The sequence below is a fragment of the Bos mutus genome, chromosome 1 (genome assembly GCF_027580195.1).
Source record: "Bos mutus isolate GX-2022 chromosome 1, NWIPB_WYAK_1.1, whole genome shotgun sequence".
NCBI lineage: Eukaryota > Metazoa > Chordata > Mammalia > Artiodactyla > Bovidae > Bos > Bos mutus.
The window spans coordinates 63,779,653-63,797,496 of record NC_091617.1 but is presented as its reverse complement, the minus strand read 5'-3'; the positions used below and the strand labels follow the sequence as shown (position 1 = coordinate 63,797,496).

Genomic DNA, 17,844 nt, shown 5'->3' with positions numbered 1-17,844 from the left:
TAATCATAAAAGCTGCTACTCATTGAGAACTTCCTCTGCACAAGGCACTGAGCTCAGCACTTTACACATTTAACTGTTCAATCCTAGCAAGATGATGGTGATGGTGAAGATGAGTATTATGACTGCCATATCTGGGAAGGGTTGGGTGGTAGGAAAATCCTGTCTGATTCATCTTTAGCTAAGTTGGTGTCCTCTATTCATGGAATTTTGTAGCTCTAGGGGAAACAATATGGTACTTAATGTCAAGTTATTATCTAGAACCCACTTAATTTAGTATTTTTCAAGTGTGACCACAAAATAAAGGAAAAGGTTCCTAAATCCTATTGTAATGAATATACTAAATCAGTTTGTAATATCTTTGGACTAAGTTTAATTATACTTCATCTAAATTAATCAAGGTTGTAAAAGTGGATTCCTTTGCTTTCAAGTACAGCTCAGTGTTATCTTCATCATCTTTGCTTTGCAAACACTAGCTTTCCGTTATCTCCATATTATGGATTGTTTAGCCCCTGTGTATGCCCTGTCTCCTGGCTTGACATTTTCACCATCAAATAGTCTTTCAGACAGAGGTCTAAGAGACTAATTTAATGAGAATTTAATAAGAATAAAATACTTTTCTTCCTAAGTTTTTTGATGGATCCATGATGTATCTTTGCTAACATGTATTTGGAGCTTAATCATACGTTACCTGATGGTATTTCTTTTGTTGTCATAGAGCTCTTGTTAACAGACAACAGGGGCAACATATTAAACTTAGTTCTCTCTCCCTTTTCCACTGCCCAGAACTAGTAAGCACACCACATGGTACAGATTTTTACTTGTAATGTATAATATGTAATATATATAAACATATTTTATTGCTTTTTTCATTCTTGTTTTATTGTTTACATTTTTCAGTGTTTATTACTGACTAGAGCAGCGACTTTTAGTCACTTTTGCATCATGGACCTCTTTGAAAATCTTTCATAGCAATGGACTCTCCCCCAGAAAAACATATATGCCAAAATTTGGCATATGATATTAGGTGAACCTTGGACTTTCTGAAGCTCATCTCGAATATCTAGATTAAATATCCCTATACTAGTGCAAAGAATAATGGTTACAATTTATAGTAACTGCCTGCAGTATAAATACTACACACATAGTGTCAACATTTTAAAAATAAGTAAATGAGTATTAGAAAAATCATTTTAATGTAAAATTTCTCAGTTGAATCTTTACATTAATATGCCGTATATAGGCCAGAAGAAACATCAGTTTTATGTTGCTACTATGAAATTTTACTGACTCTGTAGCAACTTACTCATACTTGGTTAAATCACTATAAGCTTATATGTAAGTGTATATCAAAAAGTGGTGTCATGCATGAAAAAGTGGTGTCATGGCAATGTGGTCTGGTTAGCTTTTGACTTGAGAATAATGACATCCATTTGAAATTAATTTACCCAAAACAAGCAGTATAAAATGATTTACTAAGTTGCCAGAATATGTTTTATTTATTCAAAGAAACTTTTTTCTCATAAACCTAAGTTTCAAGACATTTTCACCTCAAAACTGTTGTTTTAATAGTTATATTTTAGAACCTGAGTCAGAAGACCATCCACAAAATTATTCTTTGTGGAATATAATATACTGTACTTATCAACTGTAGATTCTTCTCCATGGTGGCAATTTGAGTTCTTCTGTATATTTGTTTATTTTCAGGGTTCAATATAAAGAAACACTGGACTCTTGTAGAGGGGCATTTATTTTGTTAAAAGCATACTGATTGATATTTCATGTTTAAAAAACATAATTTTATTGATATGTATAATGGAAGGAGAACACAAAGAAAATCTTGGCTTGTGGTGCTACAATACCACAAAAACTATTAACACTAAGAACTATAGTGTTAGTGATTCCCAGAGGAAGCAAGAGCTGGGGGATGTGTGTATACAATGTTTGCGTGTCTCAAAGGGGAGTGTGATTTTTTTTTTACAGATTTGGAAAATACAGTGAGGTTTTTTTTTTTTTTTTTTAACCCAAGAGATTCTAATCCCATCTGCCACCCTTCTTTTTGTCATATACCCTTACCTTGAACATACAACTATGGCTGACATTCACCTAGGGGGGGGAAAAAATGACCGCTGTGAATATGTATTAACCAAGAATGACTTTGTTTTACTTTTCGGTGAGTAATTTGCATAGTCAAAACAGTAATCACCTTTTTTGGGGGAAGGAAAGTACTTGTTGCCAAATATATAATTTTATTGGGAAAGAAAAGTCATACTTCCCACTTTTAAAACTTATTTTATAGCTGTAGTAATCAAGATAGTGCATCTACAGTGGAATATTATTAAGCCACAAGAAGGAAGGAAATTCAGCCATTTTTGATAACAGGATGGATGGACCTTAGGGCATTATGCTAAATGAAATAAGCCAGACAGAGAAAGACAACTATTCCACGGTATCACCTGTATGTAGACTCTAAAAAGAAAAGGAAAAAAGTCAATCATAGAGAGTAGAAAAGTGGCTGCCCCTGGGGCTTAGGGAGTGGAGGAAATGAGGAGAGGTTGGTAAAGAGGACAGATTTTCTAAGATGAATGAGGTCTGGGAATCTGATGTAAAACATGGTGGTTATAGTTGATAACACTATTGACCTAAATGTTCTCACCAGAAGAAGGACGAGAAGAAAGAAAAGTGTGAGGTGATGAATATGTTAATTAACTAGATGATAGGTATCCTTTCACAATGTGTATGTATATAAAATCACCACTGTGTTCATTTAGTATGTCTTAAAATTTTGTCAGTTAAACCTCAAGAAAGGTGGTTGAGACTGTTCAGTCCCGACATGAGTATAGGCATGTAGGTCAGTGCAGTACAATTGAATGTCTAGAAAATAAATCTTTATGTTTATGGTCAGATGACCTTAGACAAGGGTTCCGGGGCAGTTCAATGGGGAAACAGTAGTCTTTTTAACAAATGATATTTGGGCAACTGGATACCCATATGCAAAAGAATGAAGTTGGACCCCTACCTCTCACACCATGTACACAAATTAACTCAAAATGTATAGGCCTAGAGCCAAGATTGTAAAACTCTTAGAAAGAAACATAGGTGTAAATGATTTTTTTTTTTAGATACAAAACCAAAAGCACAAATGACAGTAGAAAAAACATATATATTGAACTTCATCAAAATTTAAAAATTTGTTTCCCAAAGACTACCATCCAGAAAATTAAAAGACAACACACAGAATGTTGTCAATAAGGAATTTGTATCTAGAATAAGGAACTCTTACAACTCAACCATAAAAAGACAGCCCAAAAGAAAAATGGGCAAAAGATCCGAATTAACATTTCTCAAAAGAAGACATACAGGTGGCCAGTGAGGACACACACACAAAGACACTCAACGTTGTTGGTCATTAGAGAAATGCAAGTCAGATCCACAGTGAGTACTAGAGCATATTTATTAGGGTGGCCAAGATACAGACCCACAGTAACTAGTATTGGTAATGTGTGGCTCAGACGGTAAAGTGTCTGCCTGCAGTGCGGGAGACCCGGGTTCAATCCCTGGGTTGGGAAGATCCCCTGGAGAAGGAAATGGCAGCCCACTCCAGTATTCTTGCCTGGAAAATCCCACGGACCGCGGAGCCTGGTAGGTTACTGTCCATGGGGTCGCAAAGAGTTGGACACGACTGACTGACTTCACTTCACTTCAGTGTGTGTGCTTAGTTTTTCAGTTGTGTCTGACTCTTTGCAACCTTATGGGCTGTAGCCTACCAGGCTCCTCTGTCCATAGGATTCTCCAGGCAAGATTACTGGAGTGGGTTGCCATGCCCTCCTCCAGAGGATCTTCCCAACCCAGGGATTGAATCTGTGTCTCCTGCATTGCAGGCGGATTCTTGACCCACTGAGCCACCTGGGAATCCTTACCAAAGGATGTGGAGAAATTGAAACTTTCATACATTGCTCGAGGGATTGTAAAATGGTATAAACAAAAAGCGGTTTTGCACTTACTCAAAATAATAGGGTTACCACACAACCCAGCAGTTCCCTTCATAGGAATTTGAAAACACTAATCTACAAAAAAAACTTGTACATAAAGGTTTGTGCAGTATTATTTATAGCCAAAAAAGTATAAACATTTCAATTGTCCATCAGCTGATGAATGAAAATGTCAAATACAGACTATCACAGAAAATATCAAACACAAAAGGACACATGTTAATGCGATTCCATTTATATGAAATGTCCAGAATAAGCAAATCTGTAGAGACAGAAAGTAGATTAGTGGTTGTCAGTAATTGGGGAGAGTAGAAATGGGAGTGACTGCTCATGGGTACAGGGTTTAATTTAGGGATGATGAACATGTTCTGAAATCAGATAGCAGTTGATGGTTGTAAGCACTGAATATATTAAAAAAGAAGTAAGTTCTATAGAGGGGTGTAAAGCTCAAAGCTTTGTTTGTTTTTTAAGATAAGATTGAAGACATCTACCTGCAGAACTTCTGATAAGGGTGTGTTGCTGCTTCCACCATATTTTAAGAAAGGCAGTAAACTGACCATAGCTTTGCAAAGCACTCAGATCCAGTTAAGTGACAAATGGCACAGGGGTAAATGGAGTAAATCATGGACACACAAAGTGACCCTCCTGTACTAGTTTAGGCTGAATAAATACTTTAGCCAAAAGTATTTATCCAAATACTTTTGAATAATTTATTGAGATACTTTTGTTGTGTTCAAAATAACATGACAGCTTGATGCTCTTTTCTTCACTGATATTCCTAATGAGATTTTAATGATTGTGCTGCTGCTGCTGTAGCTTTGAGGATGGGGGGAGGTTCCTTGCCTTTTGGAAATCAGAGGAAAACCCTGAGAGAGAAACATTGCAAACCCCACAAAAAAATCCTTATACCAAAATCTCACCCATTTCTTATAGGTGAGGTCGATAGGAACTGTATAAAATCTGCATATAAGTGTCTGCCTGCAATGTGGGAGACCTGGGTTCAGTCCCTAAGTTGGGAAGATCCTCTGGAGAAGGAAATGGCAACCAACTCAGTACTCTTGCCTGGAAAATCCCATGGGTGGAATACCTGATAGGCTACAGTCCATGGGTTGCCAGGAGTTGGACACGACTGAGTGACTTCACTTGTCTTGTTTTGATAGTTAAGTATTTTAGCTACCTACCTGTAATGTATTTACAGAGAAGGCAAGGGCACCCCACTCCAGTACTCTTGCCTGGAAAATTCCATGGACGGAGGAGCCTGGTAGGTTGCAGTCCATGGGGTCGCTAGGAGTTGGACACGACTGAGCGACTTCACTTTCACTTTTCCCTTTCATGCATTGGAGAAGGAAATGGCAACCCACTCTAGTGTTCTTGCCTGGAGAATCCCAGGGACAGGGGAGCCTGGTGGGCTGCCGTCTATGGGGTCGCACAGAGTCAGACACGACTGAAGCAACTTAGCAGCAGCAGCATAGTGTTTTTAAAAAGTTTAAAACCTGTAACTTGTAGGGATATACCAGAGAGCATAACATTTTATATCAATCCTTTGGAAGTGAAAATGTGGTGATTCCAAGAATGTCAGTAGAGTACTGATATTTTGAAATAGAATAGCTCATTGACATGTTTTTTGGTTTTCACATTGTCACATTTATGATACAGACAGTCAACCTGACAGTTATCCAATTTAAATAAACATTTCTTTTATGCAGAAATCCCTCTTGACTCTGTGTTACACAATTTTTTATCTGCTTATTTTAAAAGCTTTGATTGAATTCATTATGGCCATGTATCCTTTCAGTCTTTCAGGGTACATCACGTTAACAGCATTTTGATTTAGTGAACCATTTGGGCCTACACAGAGGGTCTTTGCCCTCAAGGAGTTCACATACTTATTGAGGGGAGGTAAAGCAGGTCTGACTCCAGAAGTCTGATCAGAGTACAGAGGCAGAAGTATCCTATTTGGAGAGAATCCTATCTGGAAAGATTTCATTTAAGAGGAAATTCTTGAACTGAATCTTGAAACATGCAAAGATACTCACCATTGAGAGAAAGGAAGGGAATGGAGGACGTACGTACTAATTTGGACAAGGATGCTTAGTGAAGTCAGGTCTATTGTGTGTTACTTTATGGTTCGAGCCTAAAGTTCTGAATGGTGGGGATAGTGTATAAGTTTACCAGGAGGCTGGAGCTGTGGGCAGTGGCCAGAACACTTTAGCCTGTAAGCACTTGGAAGCCACTGAAGGATTTTAAGCAGAGGAGTAACAGATTTCTAATAGAATTTCTTTGGCTTCATGTTTGTTTTAAAGGCCACACATGTAGTTCTATTGCTGAAGTTTGGCGACCTCTGGTGTTGGGCTATTAAAACGCAAAGCTGTGAAAGAAGTGTATTTCAGAGCTTTTGTCAGATGATTCTTGGCTTTATGTCTTTGAAGACATGAATCATAACTCATCACTTGATATTTATTGGTGTCTAGATAAATTTGAAGCTAAATGAATGAAAAAAAAATGGTGCAACAAATGTAATGGGACTGGATACAAATAAAATAATTGATTTAATCATAAAAGATGAACAACTTCCCAAAGGGTTGTGACAGGCTAATCTCTGATCTTTGAGTCTTTGCACCACTTACCCCCCATGACGTTCTAGGATAGTAGACTTAAAAAATGCTTTTTTTGCAATAAATGGAAAGATCCTATTCTAATGGCAGATAACTCAGAGTACATACTCTTCCCAATAGTGTGATCATTTTGAACATCCCCCTCCTTTTACTGTGTAAGAGATACCATAATTATAGAAAAGTACATAAAATATTATGTGCAGTTTAATTTCCTTTAAGTTGTGGGGCACTCAGTTTTCAGGAAATCCAGAAATAATAATTATTTTTTAAATGTACCTTTAATCTTAAAAGTTTCTGGGGAAAAACTAATCTTCCATCTCTTAAAATTTGAGGGAACTCTGAGACTTGTTTTGTGTCTGAAGTGTTAAGATCCTTGTCAAACATACATTTTTTTTTTAATCTGTTAAGTGAAAAAGTTTAAGTATATGATTTCAGAGTTTCCAAATATAAATCACCTGAAATAAATCAAGTAGAAATACACTCTGAACCTAGTAGAAGCTTAATATATAAAAAATATATTCAGAAGTAGAAATGGGATAGTTGACTTGTTTTTTGTTGTAGTTTATTATTGATTGCAGATTGTGATGCATTTGGAATCTTTGCTCTTCATAATCTTTCACTTGTTAACCTTTAAGACTTTAATGTTGCCATCCATCCATTATCTAAGCCTTGTTCTCTGTCAACACTCAACTGATACAGTTACCCAAATCATGCTATTTGCTACCTCATACCTAGAGTGCATAGAACCTGCATCTGATTCATTTGCTTCCTAGATTCCTTAAGTAAAATTTGCTCTTGTCTCTCCTTCCAGCATCCTTTCCTAAATCTTTTCTTTACTCCAGTTCATTGTAGCACTTTCGCCTCATAGATCTCTGTGCTTATTTTGTTGTACTGATCTTGGCTATTTGAAGTTGATTTATAATGTACAGGGGTTCCCTGTTGGCTCTGGGGGTAAAGAATCTGCCTGCAATGCAGGAGATGCAGATTCAGTCCCTGGGTTGGGAAGATCGCTTGAAGAAGGGAATGGCTACCCGCTCCAGTATTCTTGCCTGGAGAATTCTATGGATAGAGGAGCCTGGAGGGCTGCAGTCCATGGGGTTGCAAAGAGTTGGATATGACTGAGCAACTAACTATAATGTACAAGTCTTTCTGCCCTATTGTTCCTTGAGCAAGGGCACTCAGTAAATATTTCTATTGAGTGGAGTGACTTAGGAGACTGAAAAAAAAATTTTGTAATGCCTCTCAATTATTTCATGCCTTTGCATCCTTACATTCCTTTGCATCTTAACTCACATCTTTCTTTTCTTAAAGACTGTATGTACTGTATATAAAATAATTCTGATTTTAAGGTTTGGCAGACTCTTATACTTTTAATGCTAGCCTTAAAATAGCAATAGAAGAAAGTTAAACATGGTTGTATTTAGTATAGTAATGGCATCACAAATTACATAATGGTCTGTTTTTTACTTTTTAAATTAATTTCATAGTGGTGTAGTTTACATACAATAAAATATAACAGTTTTAAGTGTACAGTTTAATGAGTTTTGACAAACATATCTACTATCCTGGTCAAGATTTAGAACATTTCCGTCATCCCCAAACATGTTCTTGTGTACAGCCTAGGGTAACCAAATGTCTCAGGTTGCCCAAGACTGAGGGATCTGCCAGGGTAGTCCCAGGTAAGCTGGGACAGTTGATCACCCTGTTCGTGTACCTTTGCAGTCTCCCATCTTTTGTTTCAGGTTACCATTAGTCTGCTTTCTGTCACTGCAGGTTAGTTTTTCCTATTCTAGAATTTCATATGAATGGAATCATGTTGTGTGTGTGTGTGTTTTGTATCTGTTTTTTTTAGTTCAACATCATGTTTTTGTGATTTACCCATCTTTGTATTACCTATTCTAAGAGTTGTTTATCCATTTACCTGTGGTTAGCATTTGACTTGTTTTTGTTTTGGCTGTTATGAGTAAAGCTTCTCTTTTTGTTTAAACAAACCTGTGTTTACATTTCTCTTCAATAAAGAACAGGACTGAAATTGCTGTCATATGATAAATGTGTGTAAACTTTGTAAGAAATCATCAAACTGTTTTCCAGAGCAGTTTCACTGTTCTGCACTTCCACCAGCAGTGAATGAGAGTTTCAGTGTTTTGCATATTCATCAACATACAGTATTTATAATAATTTTAAATTTAGTCTTAAACTTGCTTTTATCGTTAGGAAATGTCCCTCTATTTTTGTTTAATTTCCTTGTACTGAAGTCTACAATTTTCTGATATTGCATTGAGTCTGATAATTTTTACCTTTAATTGGAGTGTTTGGACCATTTACATTCAATGTAATTATTAATATGGTTGGGTTTAAATATTCCACCTTGGTAATTGTTTTCTTTTTGTTGTTTGTTTCTTCCTCTCCCTTTTTTACTGCTCTCTTGAGTGTTTTTCATTTTCCCTGTTGGCTTTTTAAGCTATATTGATTGCCGTGTTACATTTTTTAAAATTTCTTCTAAGATTGAACATAGGCATCTTACTCTATCATGGTCTACAGATAATAATATACCACTTTGCATATAAAGTAAGAACCTTACAATAGCATATTTCCATTTCCCCTTCCTGTCCATTGTGCTCTTGCCATACATTTTACTTCTATAATACTTTATTTTGCTTTAAACACTGTTTTCTTCTAAACCAGTTTAAAAGCAAAGGGGAGATTCATGATGATATTTGGTAGAAACTATTGCGATACTGTAAAGCAATTATCCTTCAATTAAAAATAAATAAATCAAAAAATAAATGAATACAGTAGTGACCAACTTAAAAAAATAAAAGCAAAAGGGAAATGTCATACATATAGTCCATATTTATAATTTTTGGTGGTCTTTATTCCTTAGTGTAGATAGGAATGACCATTCGTTTTCTTTCATCCTAAAGTATTTTCTTGTAGTGAAAATCTGGAGACAAACTCTCTTAGCTTTTGTTTGCTTAACAATGTCTTGTTTATTTTATTTTTTTCACTGTTTCAAGGAGAGAAGTAGCCCTGAGTTTTATTATGTGGTTTGATTGATGGAGAGAACTGGAAATCAAGACATCTTGGTTCTGTTCCTGTCATTCTTTTGAAGGATATTTTTACTGGATATGGAATTTCTTGGTTTCTAGTTTCTCATTTCTTTTTTTTTTTTGAGAGAGGTCTCTATTTTCTTCTGGCTTGCGTTGTTTCTGATAAGTTGGCTATTATTGTCGACTGTATAAAATGTGTCTCTTTGCTTTGGTAAAAACTTTCCCTTTATCAGTGGCTTTTATACTGTTTGGGTTTCATGGCATTTTCATCAAATTTGGGAAAATGTTGGCCACTATTTCTTCAAATATTTTTTCGACATCTGTTCCCTCAAGCCCCTTCTTAGACTCCAATCACAGGTACCTATGTGTTTCTAGCTTGTTGTACCTCCATGCTTCAGCTTTGATAGTTTCTGCTGTTTTGTTTTGTTTTTTAAGTTCACTGATTGTCTTCTGTGGTGTCTCATCTGTTGTTAGACCTCCAGGAAAATTTTAACTTCACATATCATACTTTTCAGCTGTGTGGTTACTGTATTTCTTTTTTACTCCTGTGTTTGTCTCCTCATTATAATAGCTGTTTTACGCCCTCATTTGTCAGTTCTGCCCTCTGTCATTTTTGTACCTATATCTGTTGACCAGTTCCCTACTCCCTTCTTTTTGAATTGTATTTACCTTCTCCTTGAAAGACTATTTCGTCAGTCAGTTTTCTAATTGTTTTACTTTAGAGAGTAATTCTAATATCAGTTACTTAGCAGTTACTAAAAAGAGATGTCTTTTTTTAAAATAATGCAAACTTTACATGATATTCTAGATTTATTGAGCTACTGATGCCAAGTTATACAGAATTATACTTTATTATGTAAGGCTTTTAGTTAACACAATATACACAAAGCAATTCTGTAACAAGGATGTTCTACAACTTAGGCCTTGAGATTAAAAATTTTAGGCAATAGAATTACTTATAATGTGCACATCCATAGGACTTCCTGCCATTAAACATTCCAATCAAAATTCTACATGTGAAACAATCACATGTGCTACAGTAGTGGAAGTGACTAGTAACAGAGGCTCTCTGGCCCAGAAAGCCTAAGGTGTTTACTTTCTGGCCCTTAAAAAAAGTTGGCTAATCCCTGGATCTCCCATCTACTTTTCATCTCTATTAGCTAGTCTGGGGAGAATGTGCTTTTCAAGATTTTAAGGTGACAAGAAAAAGAATAGAAAAATTATTATAATAGTTGTATATTTGACAAGAGAAATTAAACATAAAACAGACAGCTACATTGGAATTTCACTTCGTCCATCTAATAGCTCTAGTGATTCGTCATGTGGCTGTAACACTAATAAGATACCCTTTGCCACTTTGTGGTGATATGCTAGTTTATTTGGTTAATTGCTTTTAAGTAATTGATAGTGAATATATCAGTGATTCCATTTACTAGATATTAATAGTAATTAAGTTTCTTAAAAGTCACAAATATCCACATTTTAAAGATAAAGAACACAAACTCTGATCACCAATCAGAAGTATAATTAAGAATCTTTTTTGTATCGTAATTATTCATCAAAGCAGATAATCTCCCATTGTGATAAAAGATTTTTTTCCACATCCATGCACTGGTATATATTGAGTGAGAATTCTAGGTATGTAAAAAATGCTTAGATGTAAAGGTCAGAAATATTGAACCTTAGTTAATTATATGTATGCTAACATAATTAAATGTCTGCAACTGATATTCAGATGCATCAGAAAATAAGGTGGATTGATATATGCATGGAGGAGTGGAAATGTGATGAAACAAATGTAGTATTGAAAAATATTAGAGAATTGGTAGTATAAAGGGAGGATAATCTCACTGTTTTAAAAAAGATGCAGCTTTTCTCATATGTGAAATTTTTCACATATAAAATTTGGGATAAATGTTTAGATCTAAATGGCTGTGAGACAGTTTAGAGAGAATATGGGCGTGACTTCACATATGCACACATATAGTATACTTTCTTGCTTTCACATAAAATAAATTATTATAACATATGTTTATTTAAGCAAACCTTATATGCATGTTATGTGTTTCTCAGCTGTTTGTTGTTTATTTCATAGATTTACTTCCACCAGGAATATTCTTAGGTTATAATAAAAAGCATATACGAATTTAAACATTCACTTCAAGGAGCATCCTGCCTTTTTCATTATACAGTATTATACATTTTCCATTATGCAATATGGAAAAGTCAGCCAAATAGCCTATAAATTCATATGATCTTTGTTCATACAGTAAAAAGATGGATTTACTGATGGTCTATATACATCCCCTCATTTCTTTTGGCATTTTTACCAGCTTGTAGGGAGTTAGGACTGTGCCTTGTGCTAACAAAGTGCTGAATAAAAAAGGGGAGACTGCACAAAAAATACTCACTGATTTGAGAGTGGGCATTTCTTAAGTGTCATTATTGTTTTATTGTGAAATATATCATAATACAAAAATATATAAAAATTAAGTTTAAAGCATAATAATAAAGTGACTATCCATGTAAGTACCACTCAGATTAAGAATTAGAATTAGAGAACTACTTATGCCCACCCCAGTCACAGTCCCTCCTCCTCCATTATTTCTAGTAAGCTAAATAATCTATACTTGATTTTTCTAGTGAATATTCCCATGCTTTTGATTTAGTTTAACTATGTAAACTAAAGGATTCCCTGGTAACTCAGCTGATAAAGAATCCACCTGCAACGCAGGAGACCCCAGTTCAATTCCTGGGTCAGGAAGATCTCCTGGATAAGGGATGGGCTACCCACTGCAGTATTCTTGGGCTTCCCTAGTGGCTCAGCTTGTTAAAGAATCTGCCTGCAGTGTGGGAGATCTGGGTCCGATCCCTGGGTTGGGAAGATCCTCTGGAAAAGGGAACAGCTACCTTCTCCAGTGTTCTGGCCTGGAGAATTCCATGGACTGTATGGAATTCATGGAGTCACAAAGAGTCAGACATGGCTGAGCGACTTTCACTTCACTTCATTTTCACGTAAATTAAAACATAGTTTAGTGTTTCCAGTTTTTAAACTTTACATAAAGCCATTATTGAGTGAAAATTCACCACTGTGTGAAATTCATCCAATAAGGTATATGTTGTTCTAGTTCATTTATTTTCATTGCTAGTTAGTATATCGTTGTATGACTGTGCCACACTTTATTAATTCTACTTTTGGATTTTTGCTTTTGCCTGCAGTGTTGTATTATTATAGACTGTGTGTATACTGAGTCGCTTCGGTTGTGTCCTATGCTTTGTGACCCCGTGGACCTTAGCCACAGGGCTCCTCTATCCATGGTGTTTTCCTGGGAAGAATAGTAGAGTGGGTTGCCATGCCCTCCTCCAGGGAATCTTCCCGACCTAGGCATCAAACCTGTGTTTCCTGTGTCTCCTCCATTGCAGGCAGATTCTTTACTGCTTGAGCCAGCAGGGAAGCCCCTATTAGAGACTAATATATATTATAAAGAGTTTCTCTACAGTATATGTCTTAAAATGAAATTAGTGGATTGTAGCATCACTGAAAGTATGCATTTTAAATACTCATTTTTTAACATTGCTGTTGTTTTTATTTAGCATTTAAAAAAATCCAGTGGAGTTGCATTTGGAAGGCAGAATTATCAATAAGTTCACTCTCCCTTCTTTTTCACTCTTTCCCCTTTTTCCCATACATGTACACACATACACCCTTCATCAAGAGTCCAATTTAGAAAATAAGGGCTTGCTTTATTATTTAAAATGAAAACTTTTACTTTTCATATTTTAAATATAGATAGCTCCTAACTTACAAATATCTGATAGCTACAGTTACAAAGACCAGATATTTTCCTTCTCAACACTCTTTGCTTCTCCATAAAGCTGGAATTCTACTACAGGAAGGAAAGGAAGTTGTATTATAGCTCCTCACAACCGTGAATCTTCTTTATGTCACTATAGGCAGAAGATGTTCTAGAATTCTATATGAATTAAATTATACAGTACCTACTCAGTCTAGCTTACGTTTTGTTTTCATATGAGTGTCTTTTGAAGAATAAAACTTTAAAAAATTTGCCTGAGTTCTGAAAGTTTTAATGAAGTCTAGAGAATTAGAAACAATAACAACAAGCACCTGAAATGCTTAGTTTGCCCTGTTTGTTCACCACTGATCAAGTACTTCACATTCTGCTCCTCTGTGCAACTGTCCTTGAATTAAATGGATTAACGTTTTATTTCAACAAACTTGTTTTATATTGGGCACTAGAGTTACAAAGATACGTAATAAGTCTTGTTTTTCTTCAGAGTACTCATTTTAGTACTTAATGTCTCTTCCCATCACCTGTCTGATGCAGTCAAGTCCATATACTTGCCTTCGTTTGGTGCCTAATACAGCTCTGGAGGTAATGAAGTGCTCAGTATATTTTCATCTTGTATTATAGTTAATACTTTTTTCCACACAAATATGTAAGTTGCTCATAGTTTAGAATCTCTCTTGTTCTTAGTATTCTTCATATAGTTCCTAGTGCACAGGGATATTCACTTAATATTCAGTGATTGAATGGAATTATTGATGACCATGTTTGACTAAGGTTCTCCTAATTAGTTTTTTGATAATAAAACCTTTGACTTACTTTACTGGTGAATAAATGAATAAAAGATTCTCTCACTTCATATGTCATCACAACAGATTGTTTTTCTAGACAGAACGAAGATGCCTGATTTTTAGTTGAATATTTTTGAGTGACCTTTCTTATACAGACTTAATGACTATTACCATAAAAGTCTGTATACTACCTATAGCTTGGGTTCTCTAGTCAGAAATTGAAGTCTTTTATAAAGTCTGCTCTATTTAATGAGTTACATATTTTATAACTTTGGAATTCCATTTTCCAGTGAAACCAGTACATTAAAACATAAAGACTATATTTATAAGTATAATAGAAAATTAGGGCAATAACTTTCTTTCTTTATCTAGGTCCTGGGGACACCAACAAGGGAGCAAATTCGAGAAATGAACCCAAACTACACGGAATTCAAATTCCCTCAAATTAAGGCACATCCTTGGACTAAGGTGAGTCAAAACGAGTTTTTTAAAAAATACATTAACCAGTAGTTAATTAGAAGTTGGATTTCTCATTGTTCTTGAACTAAACTATTTTGAGACTAGGTGGCTGTCGGAATACAAAGTACAACAGGACTTCTGCATGTAAAAATAATTGGATAATTATACATTAGTATTTCATTGATTGTATATAGCTGCATTCCCATTGATTTCCTGTAGAAAGTTTCCAATCTGGGTTTTTATTTGTAGGATGAGGACAGTACACATGCATAGTATTCAAATAAAGAATTTCTTTAAGTGCAGGATCTTATATAAATTTTTACTCTTTAAAATTCAGAAGTAATTTCTTTATATAGTTGGGTACTTACATGCATTCAATATCGTATAGCATTCAGTATCACATATATTTTTATTCTTTTTAAACTACTAGTAATAGATTATATTTTGTGTTCTTCTCTTGTTTTCTTTCCTGTTGGTGTTTTGGGAGCAAGAGTAAAATGAAGATTTGGTCTCATGAATAGTATACATTGAAAGCAGTTGATATACCCACAGGATGTCACTAGCCATTGGAAAAGCCTAACTTCAACTTTTAGTTGGAGCCAATTCTAAGAGCATAAGTACTAACTTATGAGAAGACTTTATTTTTTGTTTTGATAGTTAATTGAAATGATTGTAGAGAGATTTTATTAAAAAGTTATTTTCATGTCTGATTTGTGAGATTGTATGCAGAGGGGAAAAAAAAATATCAATAAGGTTTATAGCTAGAGTGACTCTCTTGTTTTATGGATTCTGAAACTGTAGCTAAACATGCCAAATGACTTATCCATGTTTCCATATGTGACTGACAAAGTCAGGATTAAGCTTCTTCTCTGTGTATGTGTGTGTGTGTTTAATACCAAGTTTTTTAACCTTCTAGTTCTGTGCCATCTATATATCCCTCTTCCCAGTTTATTCTTATATTTCATTATATATTTTGTGGGTTGGAAATATTCAACTTTTTAATACATATTTCAATCAGAGATCTTTTATATTTAAAAATATACATAGAACAGTTTGTTTTGAACACTGACAAGTTCATTTAATTGGTTATATATCTTTTATAATAAGAGGTAAAGTAATTTAGGTGAAATAATTTACATTTCCAGATTCAAAGTAGGTCTCTTGCTAAGTTGTATTATTCAGGTTTCTTTACTTCAAGTTATCAAATATCTTCACGTCTCTTCACTTCAGAAAATCCTCTTGTTTCCAAATAATTAGAAACAAAGACCTCAGTAATAATTTTACTGCCAGAATTATAAATTGTAGCTTTCACTGACCAAGACATTGCTCTCTCCCCTACCCTCTTTTTAAGTTTACAGTAAACACTAAATATTCTGAGATAAGTCATCCTTTGGTCTTGGTATTTAAAGTTTATTTTGAATCTGAGTCAGAAGATATTTAGGTTCTTTCACTGGTTCTAAACTCAAGAGAATCGTAGGTGCCCTATTTGGATTTAGAATCCGAGCTGCAGTTTGAATCCACAAAGTTATTCCAAGTTACAGTGTAATAAGTGATTTGTAGTATACTATGATTTCAGCCATGTTAAAGAAGAACAAGAAGCAAAGAGAATTCTGTGTATTGAATTAATACAGGGAAGTATTCAGAAATGCTAATGGTAGTTTGAATTAAAAGAGTATAGGTGATTTTATTTTCTTCTGCATTTCCATATTTTTTTTTTAATAAGCATGTTATTTTAAGGTAGAAAAGTAAAATTCTTTTTGGTCGAATCTGTTCTAAATATTCATCCTGTGTAGAGTTTCTAAGCAATACAATGCTGAAATGAGGTCATGAGATCTTATTTAGTAGTCCTTGTCCTCGTTTTTTTTTTAAATCAAGACTGCCACCAGTACTAGTGTGTGTCATATTCTGTACTTTTTCCCCTTGATTATATCTCTTCAAGTGTTAGCCAGGATGGAATGTGAGGAATGATTCATTATAATTACCATGCAAGCAGTAGAAGACTAATGGTGAATTTGCATGCTTTACATCATTTACCCTTGTGAATTCCAGATGTTTTCTATATCTTACACTGATGCTTTTCCAGTGTAATAATATACACAAAGCCCTTTTGTTTTATTTAGGCTTCCATTCTTATACCATATATAGAATAATAATTCAATTCTCCCACCTATTTTGTGTCTTCAAACTCTTGTGAATTCTTCACTCATATATGTGCCATAATTTGGTTCTCACTTGGTACAAATGCATTTATTATATAGTAGGACACTTACATTAATTTCTCATTAGTGCACACCATTGGTTGCTGTTACTGTGGTTGTAAACACAAAACCAAATTCAGACACAGAAATTCCATGGCAGTACTCTGTCTTCCAGATGATCCAGAATATATTTACATTGATTTATTAAGAATTGATTATTGTCAAAATAAGAATACAAAATTTTAAATTTCTAGAGGAAAGTCTCCCCTCCTTTGTGATAGTGAATGTCAGCTTGAGAAATACTCTTTTATGCTAGTCAGCCAGTGGAGTTTTTTGTTTTTTTTTTAACATACATAATGTTATTCTCTAAAGGAAAAAGCTTTTTGCCTTTGGAAGGCGGGTAAACAGGAGTCTGGAAACAAAATCTGCTTTGCCTTTATCGAAGTCTTCTGTTAAAACCTATTTTAGTCCCATTTGCTGAAACCCTTTTTTTCTCTACCATGTTATAGTGTAGTACAGCTATATCCCCAGAACTGGGAGCTCCTGTTCTCAAAAAAAATAGGCAGACAGAAAGTTGAAGGGAGAAAATGTCTTCCTTGGAAGCATTGAGTGAGGGTATTCAGATGTATAAGAAAGATAGCAAACAGAAGAACAAAACAATGAAATAATCCTAGTGTGATATATTGCAGGGAGAATCCTGAATTCTGGAGAATTCAGAAATCCAGTAAGATGCCCTTGACTATTACCTAATAGCCAGAACAACCTAATTCATTGAATAAGCATTTGTGGCTTAAGTTGGAAAGGAAATATATATATACTAATGTTTTGAAAAGGGGACCAGTATTGAGAGTGATGGTGGGGAAGATAAATACTTGCTTTTTGGTGTATGCTATACAGTTAAAAGAATAAAAGCCAGATGGGACGCAAAAGGAAATG

At 34.8% G+C, this 17,844-nt stretch overlaps 1 protein-coding gene across 4 annotated transcripts in view; it reads left to right on the top strand.

The window, feature by feature from the left end:
• The window catches only part of GSK3B (glycogen synthase kinase 3 beta), a 219,274-nt gene that overhangs the window by 156,412 nt on the left and 45,018 nt on the right, over positions 1 to 17,844 (top strand). For all 4 annotated transcript variants that reach the window (XM_070369958.1, XM_005905429.2, XM_005905430.2 and 1 more), the window contains exon 8: positions 14,624 to 14,719. In XM_070369958.1, the coding sequence (XP_070226059.1) occupies positions 14,624 to 14,719 (96 nt within the window). The remainder of the gene's footprint in view (positions 1 to 14,623; positions 14,720 to 17,844) is intronic.